Source organism: Harpegnathos saltator, unplaced genomic scaffold (genome assembly GCF_003227715.2).
Source record: "Harpegnathos saltator strain DR-91 unplaced genomic scaffold, Hsal_v8.6 scaffold182, whole genome shotgun sequence".
Taxonomy (NCBI): Eukaryota; Metazoa; Arthropoda; class Insecta; order Hymenoptera; family Formicidae; genus Harpegnathos; species Harpegnathos saltator.
In genome coordinates, this window is record NW_020229964.1 from 535,187 (window position 1) to 550,369 (window position 15,183).

Here is a 15,183-nt window from a genome sequence, read left to right on the forward strand (position 1 = left end):
ATATATATATATATGTACACAAATAAAAATAAAAATTATAAATAAATCAAATATTCGGATTCTCTTATTAATCCCTTATGAATGTATTGTTCCTTCAGTTTTTAATTTTACTTACAGTATTTAATTGAAGAAAAATTAAATAGAAGAAAAATAAAAAAAGGTCCTTTACGTTTCACACGTTTGAATTAAAGAAATATGAACGTTTATATAACGCGAATATAACTTTCAATATCGATATCGCGCTTTACAAAAGTTCAGAAATAGCCCAAACTCGATCGACAACGTGAATGTATCCATGACAACAAATCACACACTTGTCCCTCGTTTCTTAAAACGTTCATCAAAACACGCGGTGTCCTTTCGGCGATAGAGCAAAATCCGACCCGAGAATTTTCTCGTCGAGTTTAAACGACGATGAGACTTTTTCACGGCTAATGTCGCGTCACTAAATTCGCAATTAAGCAAAATCAATTACAGTCGTGAGAGAAAAGAAAATATGTGAGAGATCCCGAGGCTCGCTCATCGTATCGACAAATGCGTTTAATCTCTCCTACGGGAAATTTTCCTCAAGGAAAATTTTCGTCGAGAAGAATTCTACATATAGAAGATCGTTTGCGCGTCTGAATTCGCCAGTTACCTAAGACGGTATTCGTCGTCGTCGTCGTCGTCATCGTCGTCGAAGACAATCCGCAAATCCTCGTCTCTGGTAGAGTTCGATTCAGCCTCGTTGCGTAAGCTCACGAAAGGATTAAACACGATCAAACAATGCTGCTTGACAAAGGGGACGAGAAGCGTCCACCGAAAACCAGATTCAGCTCTCGAGACAGGTCGAAAGAGGCACGTGCGACCTGCATACCGCGACTCAAGAGCTTCCCCGCTGAGAAGATTAAGAAACTGAATAATTCGCCAGCATTCTCGTCCGAGCAAATTGGCGTAGCGACGATGCAACAGGATCCCCGGGAAGTCTTCCTGACGAGCTCGCCTCCTGGAATTAACTGTGATCGCGACGATACAGTGTCTGTCGAATTGTCGCAGGCACATCAGCAATTTAAAGTAAATTCTGAGCGCCGCAGACTTCGTTTATCAGCACCAATTAAAATCGCGTGTCACGAGTAAAATTGATTCGTGATATTAGCAAATTTGTTATTTATTATATTAATATGATATATATGTACGTTAAGATATAATATTAATATTTATTTTATTATTCAATATATAATATACGATAAAAGACACGATATATAATAAAATACATAACATAATAATAATAAAATTAATATCAATATTTCTATTGCTATTGATATTCACATTATTAGTAGAAATTTAGCTTGAAGAAATAAATAAAATTGTTATTATTACAAGATATTGATATTAAAATTCTAATCTTTCTCTAATTAATAATAATGTTAATGTTTATGTCACGGGACCAATCTGACGACTGACTCCTACACGTCGCTTATGAATTTTATTCTGGTTTTTTTTCTTTCTCTTTTGTGTGAAGCTCGAGCTATATTTCTTCTACGAATCGAGTGAGTTTGACTCTCTGACGTATGATTTTCGCACTTTCAGCCATCGTGTGCCACCGTTCCGAATCAGCAACAGGTAGTGCCATACCATCAGCAGACTGATCAAACGTGCCCACACTCAGATAGCTCGCATACTCGACAAATCGGATCTCCCGCAGGACAAGTACAGCGTGCTCTTGCAGCGAATGTCTACCAAAAAGCAATCTTACGCGATCGATCAGCTCAAAATCCTCTGGCGCGAGGTACGAAACGGGCGTTTGAGCGATCCTCGTGCGTGCTCGACGACCGAAATTGCGACGGGGCTACCGTCTTCGAGGACGAAGAGCAACCGGTCGGCGGCCGAAATGCGGCCCATTACATACAGATGATCATGCAGAAACAGCAACAACAGCAAGACGCGAGTCAAGGTCAAGGTGTTCGCTTTCAAGGTGCCTGTTCGACACCTTTGCATGACCTTTTTCGTTTTTCGAGACAAAAGATCGGTTGAACGCCTTTTGGTTGAAGGAAAACCGATTTCCTGGCTCTTGTGAAGCAAAATTATTATTCATGGGTTTTAAGATTGAGAAATTCTGTATTCTCCAACCAAGACGCGTTTGGACCTTTTATCGTCATGTTAATTCAACAAATTCTCTTCTCGCCGTGCATTTGTTTCTCGTTTCTCTGTCTATTTGAATTATATTTAATGTATTGCACCAAAGGGACGATTTCTGTAAAGAAGCAACCAAGTAAATAAATGTAATAAATAAATAAAACGAATAACTATATAAATTCTATTGCAGAGGATCATCGGCCGATCTATCAGCAGCCGCAGCACGAAACGTACCACCAACAAATGTCGCAGGCGTTCAATCACGCACCACCGATGTTCAAGCAGCAACAGCAGATGCACAATAATCCCGGGACACCCTATATATACCAGAATCAGCGATTGTCCTCGGCGCAATTGGCTCCCGTGCAGGGTATGACCTCGCCGCAGGACCTGACGATGAGTCAGATGAGATTGACGCGACACAATCAGCCGATGTATCAGCAGAATCTCGGCTACCCGGTCGGTCAGGGCGCGTGGCCGCCGGACGGACGATGGACGAGCTACAATCAGCAACATTCGTGTCAGCAACAAGCACCTCCGCCTCCGCAATGGGGCTGCTATTGCCAGGACGCGCAGAATTCAGGTTACACCCGGCAGCTCTCCGAGCTGATCCAAGATCAGCCAGTGCCGTCGCGGCACCAGACGAGTTACGACAAGGCTGCCGCCGACCTGCAGCAACCTGTAGAAGCCCACGCTCGGCAGAATGACAGGAAGAGCATGCTGCAGTTCACAGCGGACATGATTCGCGACCAGGAGCTATTGGTCACGGCAATGAGGCAGCAAGGAGTGCCCCACGACGTGATGCGCCGTCAGTTCGACGCGTTGCTGAACGAGCAGCGCAAACACTTAGCCTACGTCGCGCAATTCCAACGGCAGGCCGACGCACCGGAGGTAAAGAGGACCTGCCGTCTGGTGTCCAAGAGACGGCCGGAGAATGACGAGAAGCCGGAGTGGATGGTGCGCATCACGCCGCCGCGGGTGTCGTACAACGACCTGGAGAGAATGAGGGTTAAGCAGAGAGCTTCGAGCGAACGGCAGACGACGGCCGATCAAGCGGCCGAAGATGCCGGAAGGACAATGCCTGCCCAGCAACCATACCGGCAGCCCAGAGAAGAGACGATCGCTCAAGTCGCTTCGCCGCAACGAACGTACTTGCGGATGAACCCTCATCAGTGGCAACAGCAAGCGGCCAATTGGCCACTCAGAAGCAACTTCCAGCGGCCGTCTTACGGTTACGCGAGTTGTTACCCTTACGGTCGCCAGCAGAGTGTCCCGAACATCTTCTACCGTTGGCCGAGCTTCAACGGACTCGACCAGTCGCCTCAACAAGGCTTCCAATACCAATACCCCTACAACGCGCCTCATATTTCGTACCAAGCGCATCCTGAGCAGCAGAAGCTTCTCTGGCCCGAGGAGAAGCCCAACGCAACCTCCACGAGTTCGACTGGAAAGCAAGCAGCCTCGGCGAAGGCTGTTCACGAGCATCTACGAAGCGAGAGACCCACCGAGCCGTCGAGTCTACTGAAGATGCGCGTGTACAAGAACGTGATCCAGCCGCAGAAGCGCAACAACGGCCTGCAGGATCTAAACACCGTTCAAAAGGCGCTCGAGGCGCTGAAGGACTCGACGAGCAAGAAGGGTCTCGAGTACTTGGCTAATCTGGCCAAGAGGAAAGTCGCGGTGATCAAGTTGAACGGCGCTCAAGAGGCTGACGAGATCCCAGAAGACCTGCGACAACGGCCGATCTCCTTGGAGGACGTCTCGCGACTCCCGAAGAAGGTCTCGGCGAACGGCCTGGAGAACGAGAGAAACCCGGATAATCCCGCGCCACGCGTCCTGCGACCGAGGACACTCGACGAGCCCGCGACAAAGGAGTACCCGCGACAAAGGCAGAGCCAGAACCTAACCTATTACGGCGCGTCGACTGAGACGACGACGACGGCCAGGAGCTCACAGCAACGGGACGATCACGCAGCTGCAGTTTCTCTCGCTCAGGACGCGGGACCGATGTCTCGCGATCAAGCGACCCACCTCGCGCCTACACCTCGAGCACGGACCGCCAATAACGCCGTGGTCCTCCCGTATGGAGGTGCTCCGCTTTATCAGCGACCGCAACTGCACGCACGCAACTTCTGGCACGAAGGGGGGGAACACCTGGCGAGACACAATGGCGGCCAAGGTGACGGTATCGCGAGCACACGACGGCCCCATGCACCGGGTGCCAGAGGAATCGATCGCGCCGGCAGCGATGCGCTCGCCGAGAGTTCCAGCGCCGACGGCGCGGCGACGAAGAAACACGGGAACGACGAGCGATCGATCGACGTGGGGACCGGCTCCTACGGCCGAACGGATATCCGCCCGGCGAGGAGCGTCGATTGCGCCGCGGTACGTTTTCACGTGCCGAACGGCCTCGCCGTCTCGCCGGATACGTTGCTCGCGAGCAAGCAGCCGCCGATGATATTTTAGAGCTCGATCTGCCCGCGGGACAATCTTGTCTGCCCTGATAAAAGATATCTGTGACCACAGTGTGTGTGTGACTTTTGGCTGTGTATAAACATTTGTAATCGTGCACGCGTCTCTACGTGGGCAGAAAACGTTGCCGTAGAAATTCAATGGGAGTGACTGCGTTTCTTTTTATATGTTTTTTCTTCTAAGATGAAGACGAGTGTGACTTTGTGTGATCATATACGTGACTATGTAGAGACAAATTTCGTAAGTGTGGATCATAAATAATGATACAGATATAATTTATGGATGACTATATATTACTTTGTTTTATTAGAGTGAGCCCCGGCTTCGTGCTGACCTCCCTTGCAGTTTTGTATTATTTCAGCTGTATTTCGATATTCACTGTGCTGAATACTGAGAATCTGTACTTCGTGTTTCGTATATTACAGATTTTCTGCACTGCCAGTGAATATCGAAACGCAGTCTTAATCAGAGCGAAATTGAGAAGCGCGGATGAGACCGTCGGGTATATTCGGTTTTATATCATCTCCTCTATTCTGGGCGAGATGCTTCGGCGTATGTACATGTACGTATGTGTGTGTGTATGTGTGTATTGTTTATACGCTGAAATTGTGAGCGCATGTTACGTAACTCCGACAGCGTGTATTTTGATTTTGTTTATATTTTTAGATGCTCTTGCCTCTCCTTTTCTCTTTTTGATATTTTCAGTGCCTCGCGGGGATATTCTCAGCGTAAAGCGGAGAGTATATATATTTATATCCGCATTTTATGCAGATGTTATTAATAAATATTTGCGATAGCAAAAACCGTTGTAAAAACACTGAACGTTTTAGTGTTTGGTATCGTGTGTGATATGTAAGTGAAAGATTAAGATGATGATGCGACGAGTGAAACAAAGCAGCTTGCCGTAAGACCATTTCCTTAAGAATGTTTTTAAATATTAACGGAAATACGATTTAACACACACGCGTTAGAAAAAAGTTGATACCGAAGCTGATATAATTCCTACACAGAAAATTTCTCGAGATCTAAATTGGGATCTAGCGCAATTTTTCTTTTTTGAAGTCTCCATGGATTCAAATTCGAAATCTGTTTCAGATATATAATCCTAAGTAGAAAAGTAAAAAATTTTCTCAACATCTTCTTCAGTCTTCATTTTACATATATTTCTTATATTTTTTATTCGGTGGAATATAATAGTTGGTGTAAAAATGGAATTCCCAATTTGATAACACAAAAGTATACCGACATATACCAATTGGAAAAAAGAAACACATATTTCCATGCCGGTGTATCACGTTTTCAATTCAAGCGACTAAATTACTCTTATGCTTTTAATGAAAAACCGAGAGACGATAAAAGAGACTTGTAAAAAAATCACAAAGTAATTACAAGTATCACAAGTAATTACTCGCTCAGTTTACGGAAATTGATATGAAAAGTATACAATTGTTGATAATATAGTTTATATAAATAATAACTAACCTGTTATTTTCCCCATAACTAACCTGTTATTTTCCCCATAACTAACCTGTTATTTTCTCCTTAACGTGCTTATTAGTCGTATATACATCTATCGATACGATGTTTTTACACAATTGCTGCATTCAGCAGAGAAAGTTGCTCTGCAACTGTTGTAAAATTCGTGAGTCTGATTGGTGTGTGAGTCTTTTAGAGTCAGTCGAAATTACAAAGCAGCTTTCTCCGCTGAACACGGCCATTGTGCAGCGCATGCAGTCCTAGCCCAAAGTACTATATGTAAAGTTATTCTTATTATTATCAGTATTTCTTTATAGATTACCAAATATTTCGTAAGTTTAAAATTGATATTATCTTGCCATCGTCAGAGAATCAAAGTAATCATATTTATAAGCATAGATTTGTCACAGATTATTCTTCGTGTTGTTTTCATTGTATCGTCACGGGCTGACCACGTTATAATTAACAAATACAACTCGCGTTTTTCATCGATTTCGGAATCAAAGGCAACGAAGCGAGCGATTGACAGTCGCAGAGGCAGAGGAGCATCCATCGGTCTCCCAGGACTTTTCGGCGTGCAGGTTCGACTTGGGGGTGCGAAAATCGGCAGAAAAATTCCCACGGTGCACTCAACATGTACAGACGCGACCGACGGCGCAATTTCATGGACGAGTTTCACGGCATCTTATGCGAGATCGATCGTTTGTAAGCCAGGATCTCTCTCGCCGTAGCCTCCTTCGCTAGATCTAATAACAATCGTCGGCAAAGACGATTACGTCCAGAATCCTGAAATATCCGAGCGAATGGAGCCTTCGATATTGCGACAGGTGTTACGAATCGCGATACACTCCCTTTTCCGTTCGCCAGGAAGCCCGAGCCCGAAGTTTGCAACGCAAGCTGCCCTCCTCTGGGATGTCCTCGAGGACCTTGCCCCGGGGTGTGCTGTCGTGGAGAGACCTGCGATCCCTGCTGCATGTCGTGGATGCCGCGTGACCTATCATGTCACCAGGCATCTTGTTGTCGGGTGCCACGTCGTTCGAAGAATTACTCGCTCAGTGCGACCGGCTCATCGTGCTGCGGCTGTTAATCGGACAACATGAATCGAGGAAGCCCGAAAACGGCAGAAACGGCTCTAGCGATCTCCAATAGCGCACGATCAATCAGGATTTCAGCGAGTCCTCTATCCTGTTCTTTATAATCATGCACGAGTCGTGAATGCACCGTCTTTGTCGCACTGTTGGATCAATAAGGTGTTGGCACATATGGTTGAAACGTCCGAAGAAACGGCACCTGCCGTCTGTGTCACGGCAAGAAAAGGGTCGGAGGGAAAGTAGTTCTTATTTTATTAAAGAAATGGAAATAAAGGATACGAATCGCTGAGGAAAATTGTTTGCTTCATTGTTATCTACGTGCGCGTCGCTGCGTCGGGCTGTGTTTGATATGTTTGTAAGGATTTTTAGGAGAAGTTAGGCATAACTTCATTTTTTTCACTTTTCAATGACCTGCTGTTAAAAGAAACGGTCAGTATATTATTAAATAAAATTATTTAATAATAAAACTATTGGATTTAAACTATTTTTGCGAAGATTTCTGTTATTTCTTTTATTGAATAACTTAATATAATACTCCCTACTAATAATACTTAATAACGCACTATGCGATTGCATCGCTATTGTCTACTATGCAACGGTATCTATTTTATAATATTATTCTGCATTTAAATCATGGTTATCTTTATGAAAATATATTTTCTATCATGTCATAATAATTTTAAAATATACTCATTACAAATTTTAGGAAAGCTCGTTTTTATGTGCTCAAAAGAGGAATTTTCATTCTCTTTTAAAGAATATTATGAAATTTGTATTCTATATTGGAAAAGAAGCAAATCAATTTTTGGCTTTAATTTATGCATTTATTTATTTATAAATGCGTGATTAACGTATTTCTTCCGAGATATTTCAGATGAACATTTTAAATGTTCTTCGATAGTACCCTGGGAGAATTTCACACAATGGCTTCGAAATGCCAATGATTACATCGCTCGCCCTGGTCATCGGAAACAATTTCGCTCTCGCGGATTTCGCGAGAAATTGCGAGAAACACAAAAAGAAAAACAAAAGAGAAACGCGAGGAGCTGATGGTATTCATCCAGATCTTCATATTATCTGAAACCCGCGATACTTCAGCAGCCTTGAACGAGGTTCAGTGCACAAGTATCGATAACAGATATCATCAAACAGCGATAGCTTCCGCTGCCTCAGAGTGCGTCCCAGAAATAACTCTACGGACCAGAGCAACATTTTAGTTACAATTAATGTATACACACACGCAGTTAATAATACTTTCGCGTGTACTTACCGCGTAAACTTTTAATTGTGAAGGATGGACGAGGACAGAGAGATATGTCTGGCCGCGCGTCACCCGACGATACACAATTCCGTGGAGATATTCGCGGCGGTGACTGGCAGATCACCGAAGGACCTGGAGGAAGTTCGTTTGGGGAGGCTCGCGTAGGATAATCGCGCGTTCGCGTTATTAATCCCATCGATACTTCCGTGCAGCACGGCATGGCACCCTCGGAGTACATGAAGCAGATGCTGATGAGCGCTCAAGAGAGACTCGACTATCTGGCGAAACCGGGTCGCGGTGTGAGCATGCGGGCTCTACGCGGTGCTGCCGAAAGCCGCCACTTCAAGGTTACACCCTGCATTGTCCTCTTCCAACGATTCGCCCCCGGCGACGTGTACACCACGACGTTAACAATACGTAACGTGTCAAAGGTGCGCAAACGTGTCGTCCGGTGAGAAACCACCCCGTGCAATATTCACCAGTTCAACCTCGATCCCACTTTCTAAATCTTACGTTCAAGGTTTCGCGTCGCTTGAGGATCTCTCGTGACCCCGATCCCTTTTTCGCCGTGGAATATCACGGTTTGAATTATAGCAACGTCGTGGCGCCCGGACTCATCCACGCTTATAACGTCAGCTTCAGCCCGGCCGAGAGCCGAGATTACGAATATCGCGTCGAGTTCGTCGTCGACGGTGATGGCGACCGGGATGACGACGACGACGACGTCCTCGCGGTGCCGGTAATCGGTGAGATAGACGTGGTCGTGGTCACGTGCCCTATGGGTCAAGTTAATATATTGTTGCAGCCATCGGTCCGAGGTCCGTTCTCGATATTCCTGATCAGATCGAAATACCGACCACCGCGGTGAAGATCTCCTCCTCGAGGACGATCGTAGTACGCAACGTGGGGGACGCGCCGGCGACTTTCAATTTCTATTCGGACCAGTACGTCGTGCCAGATTTATCGACGAGTTGACTGCTAAACACGATTAGCCGGAAAAGTAGTGCATTTTTGGGAGGGGTTGCTGCTGATATTCTCAATCAAATGAAAAGCATAAAGAGCTTGCATACGGAGCTTCTCAAAACGGTTTCTTTCGGATGAATTTTTCTTTTGAACCTTTTTGCTTCTGGACGCAGCCCCCGGTGGTTTATTGAGAGAACTTGTTTCTGAAAAATTTCGAGACAATTGACAATTTAAATTATTTAGAAACTTAACACACACATGCACGGTAGTGTAGTAAAATCTTTCAGACTTTTAGACAAATCTCGCAATGCTGTGGAATCAAATGAGACACGTCGATATTTGATTTTTTAAAGTCAACAGATTAATTTTATTTTATTATTATTCGGACGTTTTAATTTTATTTTGAACCCTCGTCAGTGTGGTAAACGTGACAGGAATACGAATATATTTAAACTGTCATGATATTGAATATCGTCAAAAATAAAATATTTCGCACTCAGGAACATTTGGATAAATTTCTAAATTTCGTAAAAAATTAATTTTATTAAACTACAAAATCCTTGCGTAGGAGCCTCAAAGACTCTTCATTTTTTTCATTTGACGAGTTATCTTATAGCTGGTATGCGTGAAGAATCATCCTGTGTTTTATACTTTCTATATTTCTCGGAGTAGAATCTAGTAGAATTTCTCATATAGAATCAACGCGTATTTTGAGTTGTTTATAAAATAATTAGGACATTAAGTTATCTAATTCACAGCGCAATTAATAATCAAACAACAATGATAATTATTACACGTAACGTGCCAGTCCGTACTTCTCCGTCGAACCTTCAAGAGGCGTACTAGGGGAAGAAGAGACGATGCAGTTCACCGCGAGCTTCTTGTCCGAGAAATCCGGCGATTTTAAAGCGAATCTTTTCCTCAGTTATGAATCCGGTATCACGAAACTTTATACTTTATACTTCGTCTGATATTAAACTCCGCGTGCATATATTAATATCTCGCTAAGATTGACATAAAATTGAACGATACGACAGCTACTTATAGTTGCCAGCTGATTAAAGATTGCAAACACTTCTCCTCTACGAGTGTCGCGACGCATCTCGTATCCAGAACTTGACCTTCGGCAAGTCTCAGAAGACACATTCTTTCTACTGGATACAAAATGCCTTGCAACAGCCATCGAGGACAAGTGTCGCAAGCTTCAATCAGCTGACTACAGATCGTCGGCAGGGGAGAAGCTTTGCCTGTCGCTGCAGAGTTCGTCGGCGAACTGCACGATACGCATCGACAGGAGCAGTGTCCGAATGGAAGACACTTATCTGGGCCTGTCCAGGAGCAAGGTCCTCACAATCCACAATAGGAGCGACCACACAGTCAAATTCCAATGGATGTGCTTCAAGGACAAGAGCAGCGACGTAGAGCGAAAGGACGAGTAAGCCGGCGCGTAAAATTGTCACCCGAAAGTTATCCCGCGTAATTGCCGATCGATGTCGCAGCGATTCTCATCCACCCCCTCTCCCCCCTGTTTTGCCCGGTGACAGGTACGGAAGACTGTTTCAGCTGGTGCGCGATACGGAGGTGGCACGTCGCGTCGACCTCGTTCATTACAATGTTTGCCTGCCAGATACTCACGAGCTCATCTGCCAGAGGATTTACGTGGACGAGATCGCTTCGTTGATGAACGAGGACTTCCGCTACAACCATGCATCCTTCCTCCTTACACCCGAGGTGATGATGTCCCGCGATAGCTCTCGCCGTTTCTCGCCGCTTAATCGCGCGACGCATCATGCGATAATTCGCTTATTTGTGCTTATTCACGTCCGTTGCCCGCGCTGCTGGCAACACTTTTCCGTTGATTTGTCGAACGCATGTCCTGCACTTTGCAGCAAGGCGAAATTTGGCCGCACTCGTGCGCCGATGTTACGGTGATTTTTCGGGCCACGAAGGTGGGCGAGATATCGAGCGTCGCTTATCTCGAAGTTACGGGCCGCGAGGACAGGATATCGCTGAGGTTTGTGGGGGAAAAGTAGTATACCGTTATCGCCGGCGACTGCTTTCGCTCTTTTTCCTCTTGGAATTCTCTCGCTAATTTCATGGGTGTAGCCTTCACGGGGTCGGCAAGGGACCGCTTCTCCGTCTCAATGTCATCACGATGGACCTGAAGAACATCTACTTGTGCTCCGTGCACAATTACGAGGTAGACCGACGAAAAGTCACTTTTAGATTTCGTGCGAAAACATTTGCAAAAAATTTGCGTTTAGATCCAATGCAGAATCTCATTAACACGAAAATGTTAAAATTTTTTCTGTGAGGTCATCTACGCAACAAGACTTTAAAAAAATTAATTACTTAAAAATTACGCCATTTAATTAATTCGGGTGTTATCGACCCATTTGCATCTATCCGTTCGTTTCGTCGTTGGCCGTCACAAAAAAATAGCCGGATAATTGTGGTTATTTTACTGAAGACGAATCATTGATCTAAGAAAATTTTAACGATACGGTCATGTTCTCTGAATCTTTTAATGGTGTAAATGAGTCAGCGGTGATTCAAACGGTGATTGCTGAAGATTGAACCAATACACAAGTTCAACCTTCTCATCTTCGTGGTGGGCGCACAAGTTGAGTCATCGGATCGACTACACAAACATTATAGATCGTGGCAGCAAATAAAGGTCATATCAACGGCACGTTGATTCACAAAGCGAGACCGACAGATTTCGGCGGCACCGTCACCGTCAGCCCGCTCTGTCTTATCTTGGAACCGAACGAGTACAAGTCCTTCAATTTGTCGTTCTCCTCGAACCGGAAAGGAGACTTCATGGAGCGAGTCGACTTTGTCGTCGAGGAGAGTTCCGAAGTGTTGTCCTTGCACATCAAGTGCGACTTCCGAGCTTGACTATTGTCATCGAAACGAAAGCCCATCGCGAAACCAAACGACACAGACTGTTTGACGCGCGCGCGCTCGACAAGATGAAAAAAGTCAACGAGAACCGTTGGCTTGGGAAAGATACTTTCACGAAGAAACGCGTTTTCGTTACTCACGGAAATAAAGTAACTCGTTATTATCGTTACTCGAGAAGTAATGACTATTAAAGCACTTTTTGTCGAAGACTCTTGTAGGATTTTTGCCCGCGCTCCTTCTTCAACTGATTTTTATTTTCACCATCGAGTGGGTCTCGCAAACGAAACGCTCGCGCTGGTTCTTATCGGCTTTTCTCTTCTTGTCGATTCAAAACGCGTCGACTGTCTTAATTGCTACGATTGGATTGTTATCGACGAACTTCTCTGTGTGTCCGCAGGGGATGTGTCGTATGCCCAACGTTGCATTTCGATAAGAGCAGCCTCGACTTCGGCGTAGTCGGGTTAGGTATACCGTCCGCGGTAATTGATAGCAGTGCAATTAGCAAATACCGCAATTTGCTGCATGCATTTGCAGGGTTTAGCAAAAGGCAGGAGGTACATCTTCGTAACTTGTCTTTGGTGGCGGTCTCGTTCGGCGCGACCATAATGGACGACGGTGACCAGGCACCGTTGACTCACGAAGAGTTCGCCAGATCCGATGCCCGGGCGAGCTTCCCGGCGAATCCTCGCGAGTTCGTCGTCATCCCGCACAAGGGAGTGGTGCAGGCGTACAGCTCGCTTAAGTTGAAGGTAAGTTACAAATGATGTCTTTGGATTTCGTGCACCACATTCATATTCTTCGCTGAATTATTATTCAATTAAATTTCATCTTAATGAGCAATTTCGGAATTTCTTCGAGATGAAATAAAACGATTATACGTGTATCTTCATGTGTCGCTATAATTTTTATAACAATTTTTATAACAATATACTTCAAATGAAAGGCTGTGAGGCTCTTTGATTAAAAATATGAAGATAAAGATCAAATTGGCGCTTAACGTGGTTATTTTCCGATGTGGCTATTTTCATGTGTCGTTTTATAAAATTATAACGACATAAAAATTACAATGGTTTTATCTTATTTGAGAAATATCAGATCATTAATTCTAATAAACCTCGTTAAGACGAATTGGATTATTATCAAATCCAATAAAATTATTACGTTATCGAGACGGTATTTCTGGATTTTGCAAATAAAAACGGATGATTTATTTGGCTTCGATTCTCATAAGGAACAAGACTTATGCACATTAGCATCTGTTGTTATATTTTTATGTTCAAATGCCTAGGTGATGTATACAGCAAACGTGGTACGAAGCGGACAATCGACCGTTCGCGTCGACATGTGGGACTCCGAGTCGGATCCAGTTTTACTGCCGATTTCATTTTGCGGCGCCATTCCTACCTTGTCGATCACGCCAGCGGAGATTCCCATACGATTCTCTTTCCTCAACTTCCCGTATTTGCGTTCTATTAATGTGGAAAACAATTCTGATCTGGACGGATATTTTTACATAGTACCGCAGGCGGTAGGACGCGCTGAACCAATTTCACAAAATAGTTAATTCTAAGAATGATAACGCTATATTCTAGAAATGAAAACAAACAAGAAAGGTTTGATAAACAAGTTTAAATTAATGTAACTAGTCAATGGTTAGTTTTCGCATCCATATTTAGATCTTTTGACCCATTAGTGAATCTTTTTTTACTTGTTTATATCTCTAGAATATAGTGTTAAAGTGTAGCCGAATATTTTTGGACCGTTCTATATAATTTAAGGAATATGCCATTAAGTGACATGATTAGTATATGAAGCAGACGATGCGACGATTCTATTCTTTAGATATCCGAGGATATCCCGGTGGTATACTCGATGTCGTCTCATCAAGGCTTCCTGAAAGCGCGTCAGTCGATGAAGATCGACATTACAGTTATTACGAAAGTTTTGGGCAAACAGCAAGTTATCCTGAAGTACGATGATTAATGTAGAGTAGCTCAAAAAACAGTTATGGATTTAAAAGATTCATAATTTTTTTTACAGTTGATATAAATTTGTCTGTAATCCTTTTTGCATTAAAACTTTGCAAAAATTTTAAATCGACTTTTGGGCTATCCTATATAATAATTTTATATAGAGATACTTTTATAGAATCAGAGAGTGACCGACTTGATGAAATTTTTAGATCTTAATTAGCGGAGATATTTATAAGGAACATTTTTTTTTTAATTTAAAGACCAAATACACACATATATATATAGACTTTGGATAATTCAATGAAAATAAAAATAGCTGACAAAAGCCGATCGACGAGTTGTCAGACGCGATAATCTTATATTCTAACGAGAGGGAATATAATCGTATAAATATATTATAATTATAATTGTATAAATATAAAATTAAATATATATATTTATGTTACATTTACATTTATTATAATTAAATATTTTTGTTGGACTTGCAAATATGCGCGTCCAATTAAGCAAATAAATTACTTTTCACTCAGAAGACGCATCATTTCTCTCGTTTCAGCATGCTGACGATGGGCGAGCAAGCACCGGTTACATCCTGTACAATCATCTGCAACGGCCAAGGTCCGGTAGTATCCGTAGAACCTGCCTATCTTGAGTTTGGGGACATCCAAGTGCTTCAAGAGCAAATCACATATTTTCGTATAATCAACGATTCACCGATACCGGCGCAATTCAAGTTAACTGCGGTAAGTGTTCTTTCAATAAGAATGTTTCCTTTTTTAGAATAATAAATCGATTTAACGTAAATGCACAAAATAGATTCGATTCGATAAAGTTGATGTAGACAAAAAAGTTCCCTCTCGTCACACCTACGTTCTACTAATTATGAGAAATAGAGGACAAATGAGATTTACAGATTGCCTCGCGT

At 43.6% G+C, this 15,183-nt stretch overlaps 2 protein-coding genes across 2 annotated transcripts; both read left to right on the forward strand.

Moving 5' to 3' along the window:
* The first annotated feature begins 6,591 nt into the window (after window positions 1-6,591).
* LOC112588282 (keratin-associated protein 5-4) lies at window positions 6,592-7,383 on the forward strand. The gene is made up of 2 exons (XM_025297690.1): window positions 6,592-6,768; window positions 6,931-7,383. The coding sequence occupies exons 1-2, from the start codon at window positions 6,698-6,700 to the stop codon at window positions 7,148-7,150; spliced, it is 291 nt and encodes a 96-aa protein (XP_025153475.1). The 5' UTR covers window positions 6,592-6,697; the 3' UTR covers window positions 7,151-7,383.
* A 1,065-nt stretch (window positions 7,384-8,448) lies between these two features.
* Window positions 8,449-13,849, forward strand: LOC105182009 (hydrocephalus-inducing protein). Its single transcript, XM_025297611.1, has 13 exons — window positions 8,449-8,556; window positions 8,628-8,846; window positions 8,936-9,161; window positions 9,221-9,359; window positions 10,214-10,314; window positions 10,492-10,813; window positions 10,923-11,109; window positions 11,268-11,392; window positions 11,485-11,578; window positions 12,037-12,260; window positions 12,683-12,750; window positions 12,820-13,034; window positions 13,574-13,849. The coding sequence occupies exons 1-13, from the start codon at window positions 8,449-8,451 to the stop codon at window positions 13,847-13,849; spliced, it is 2,304 nt and encodes a 767-aa protein (XP_025153396.1).
* The last annotated feature ends 1,334 nt before the right edge of the window (window positions 13,850-15,183 follow it).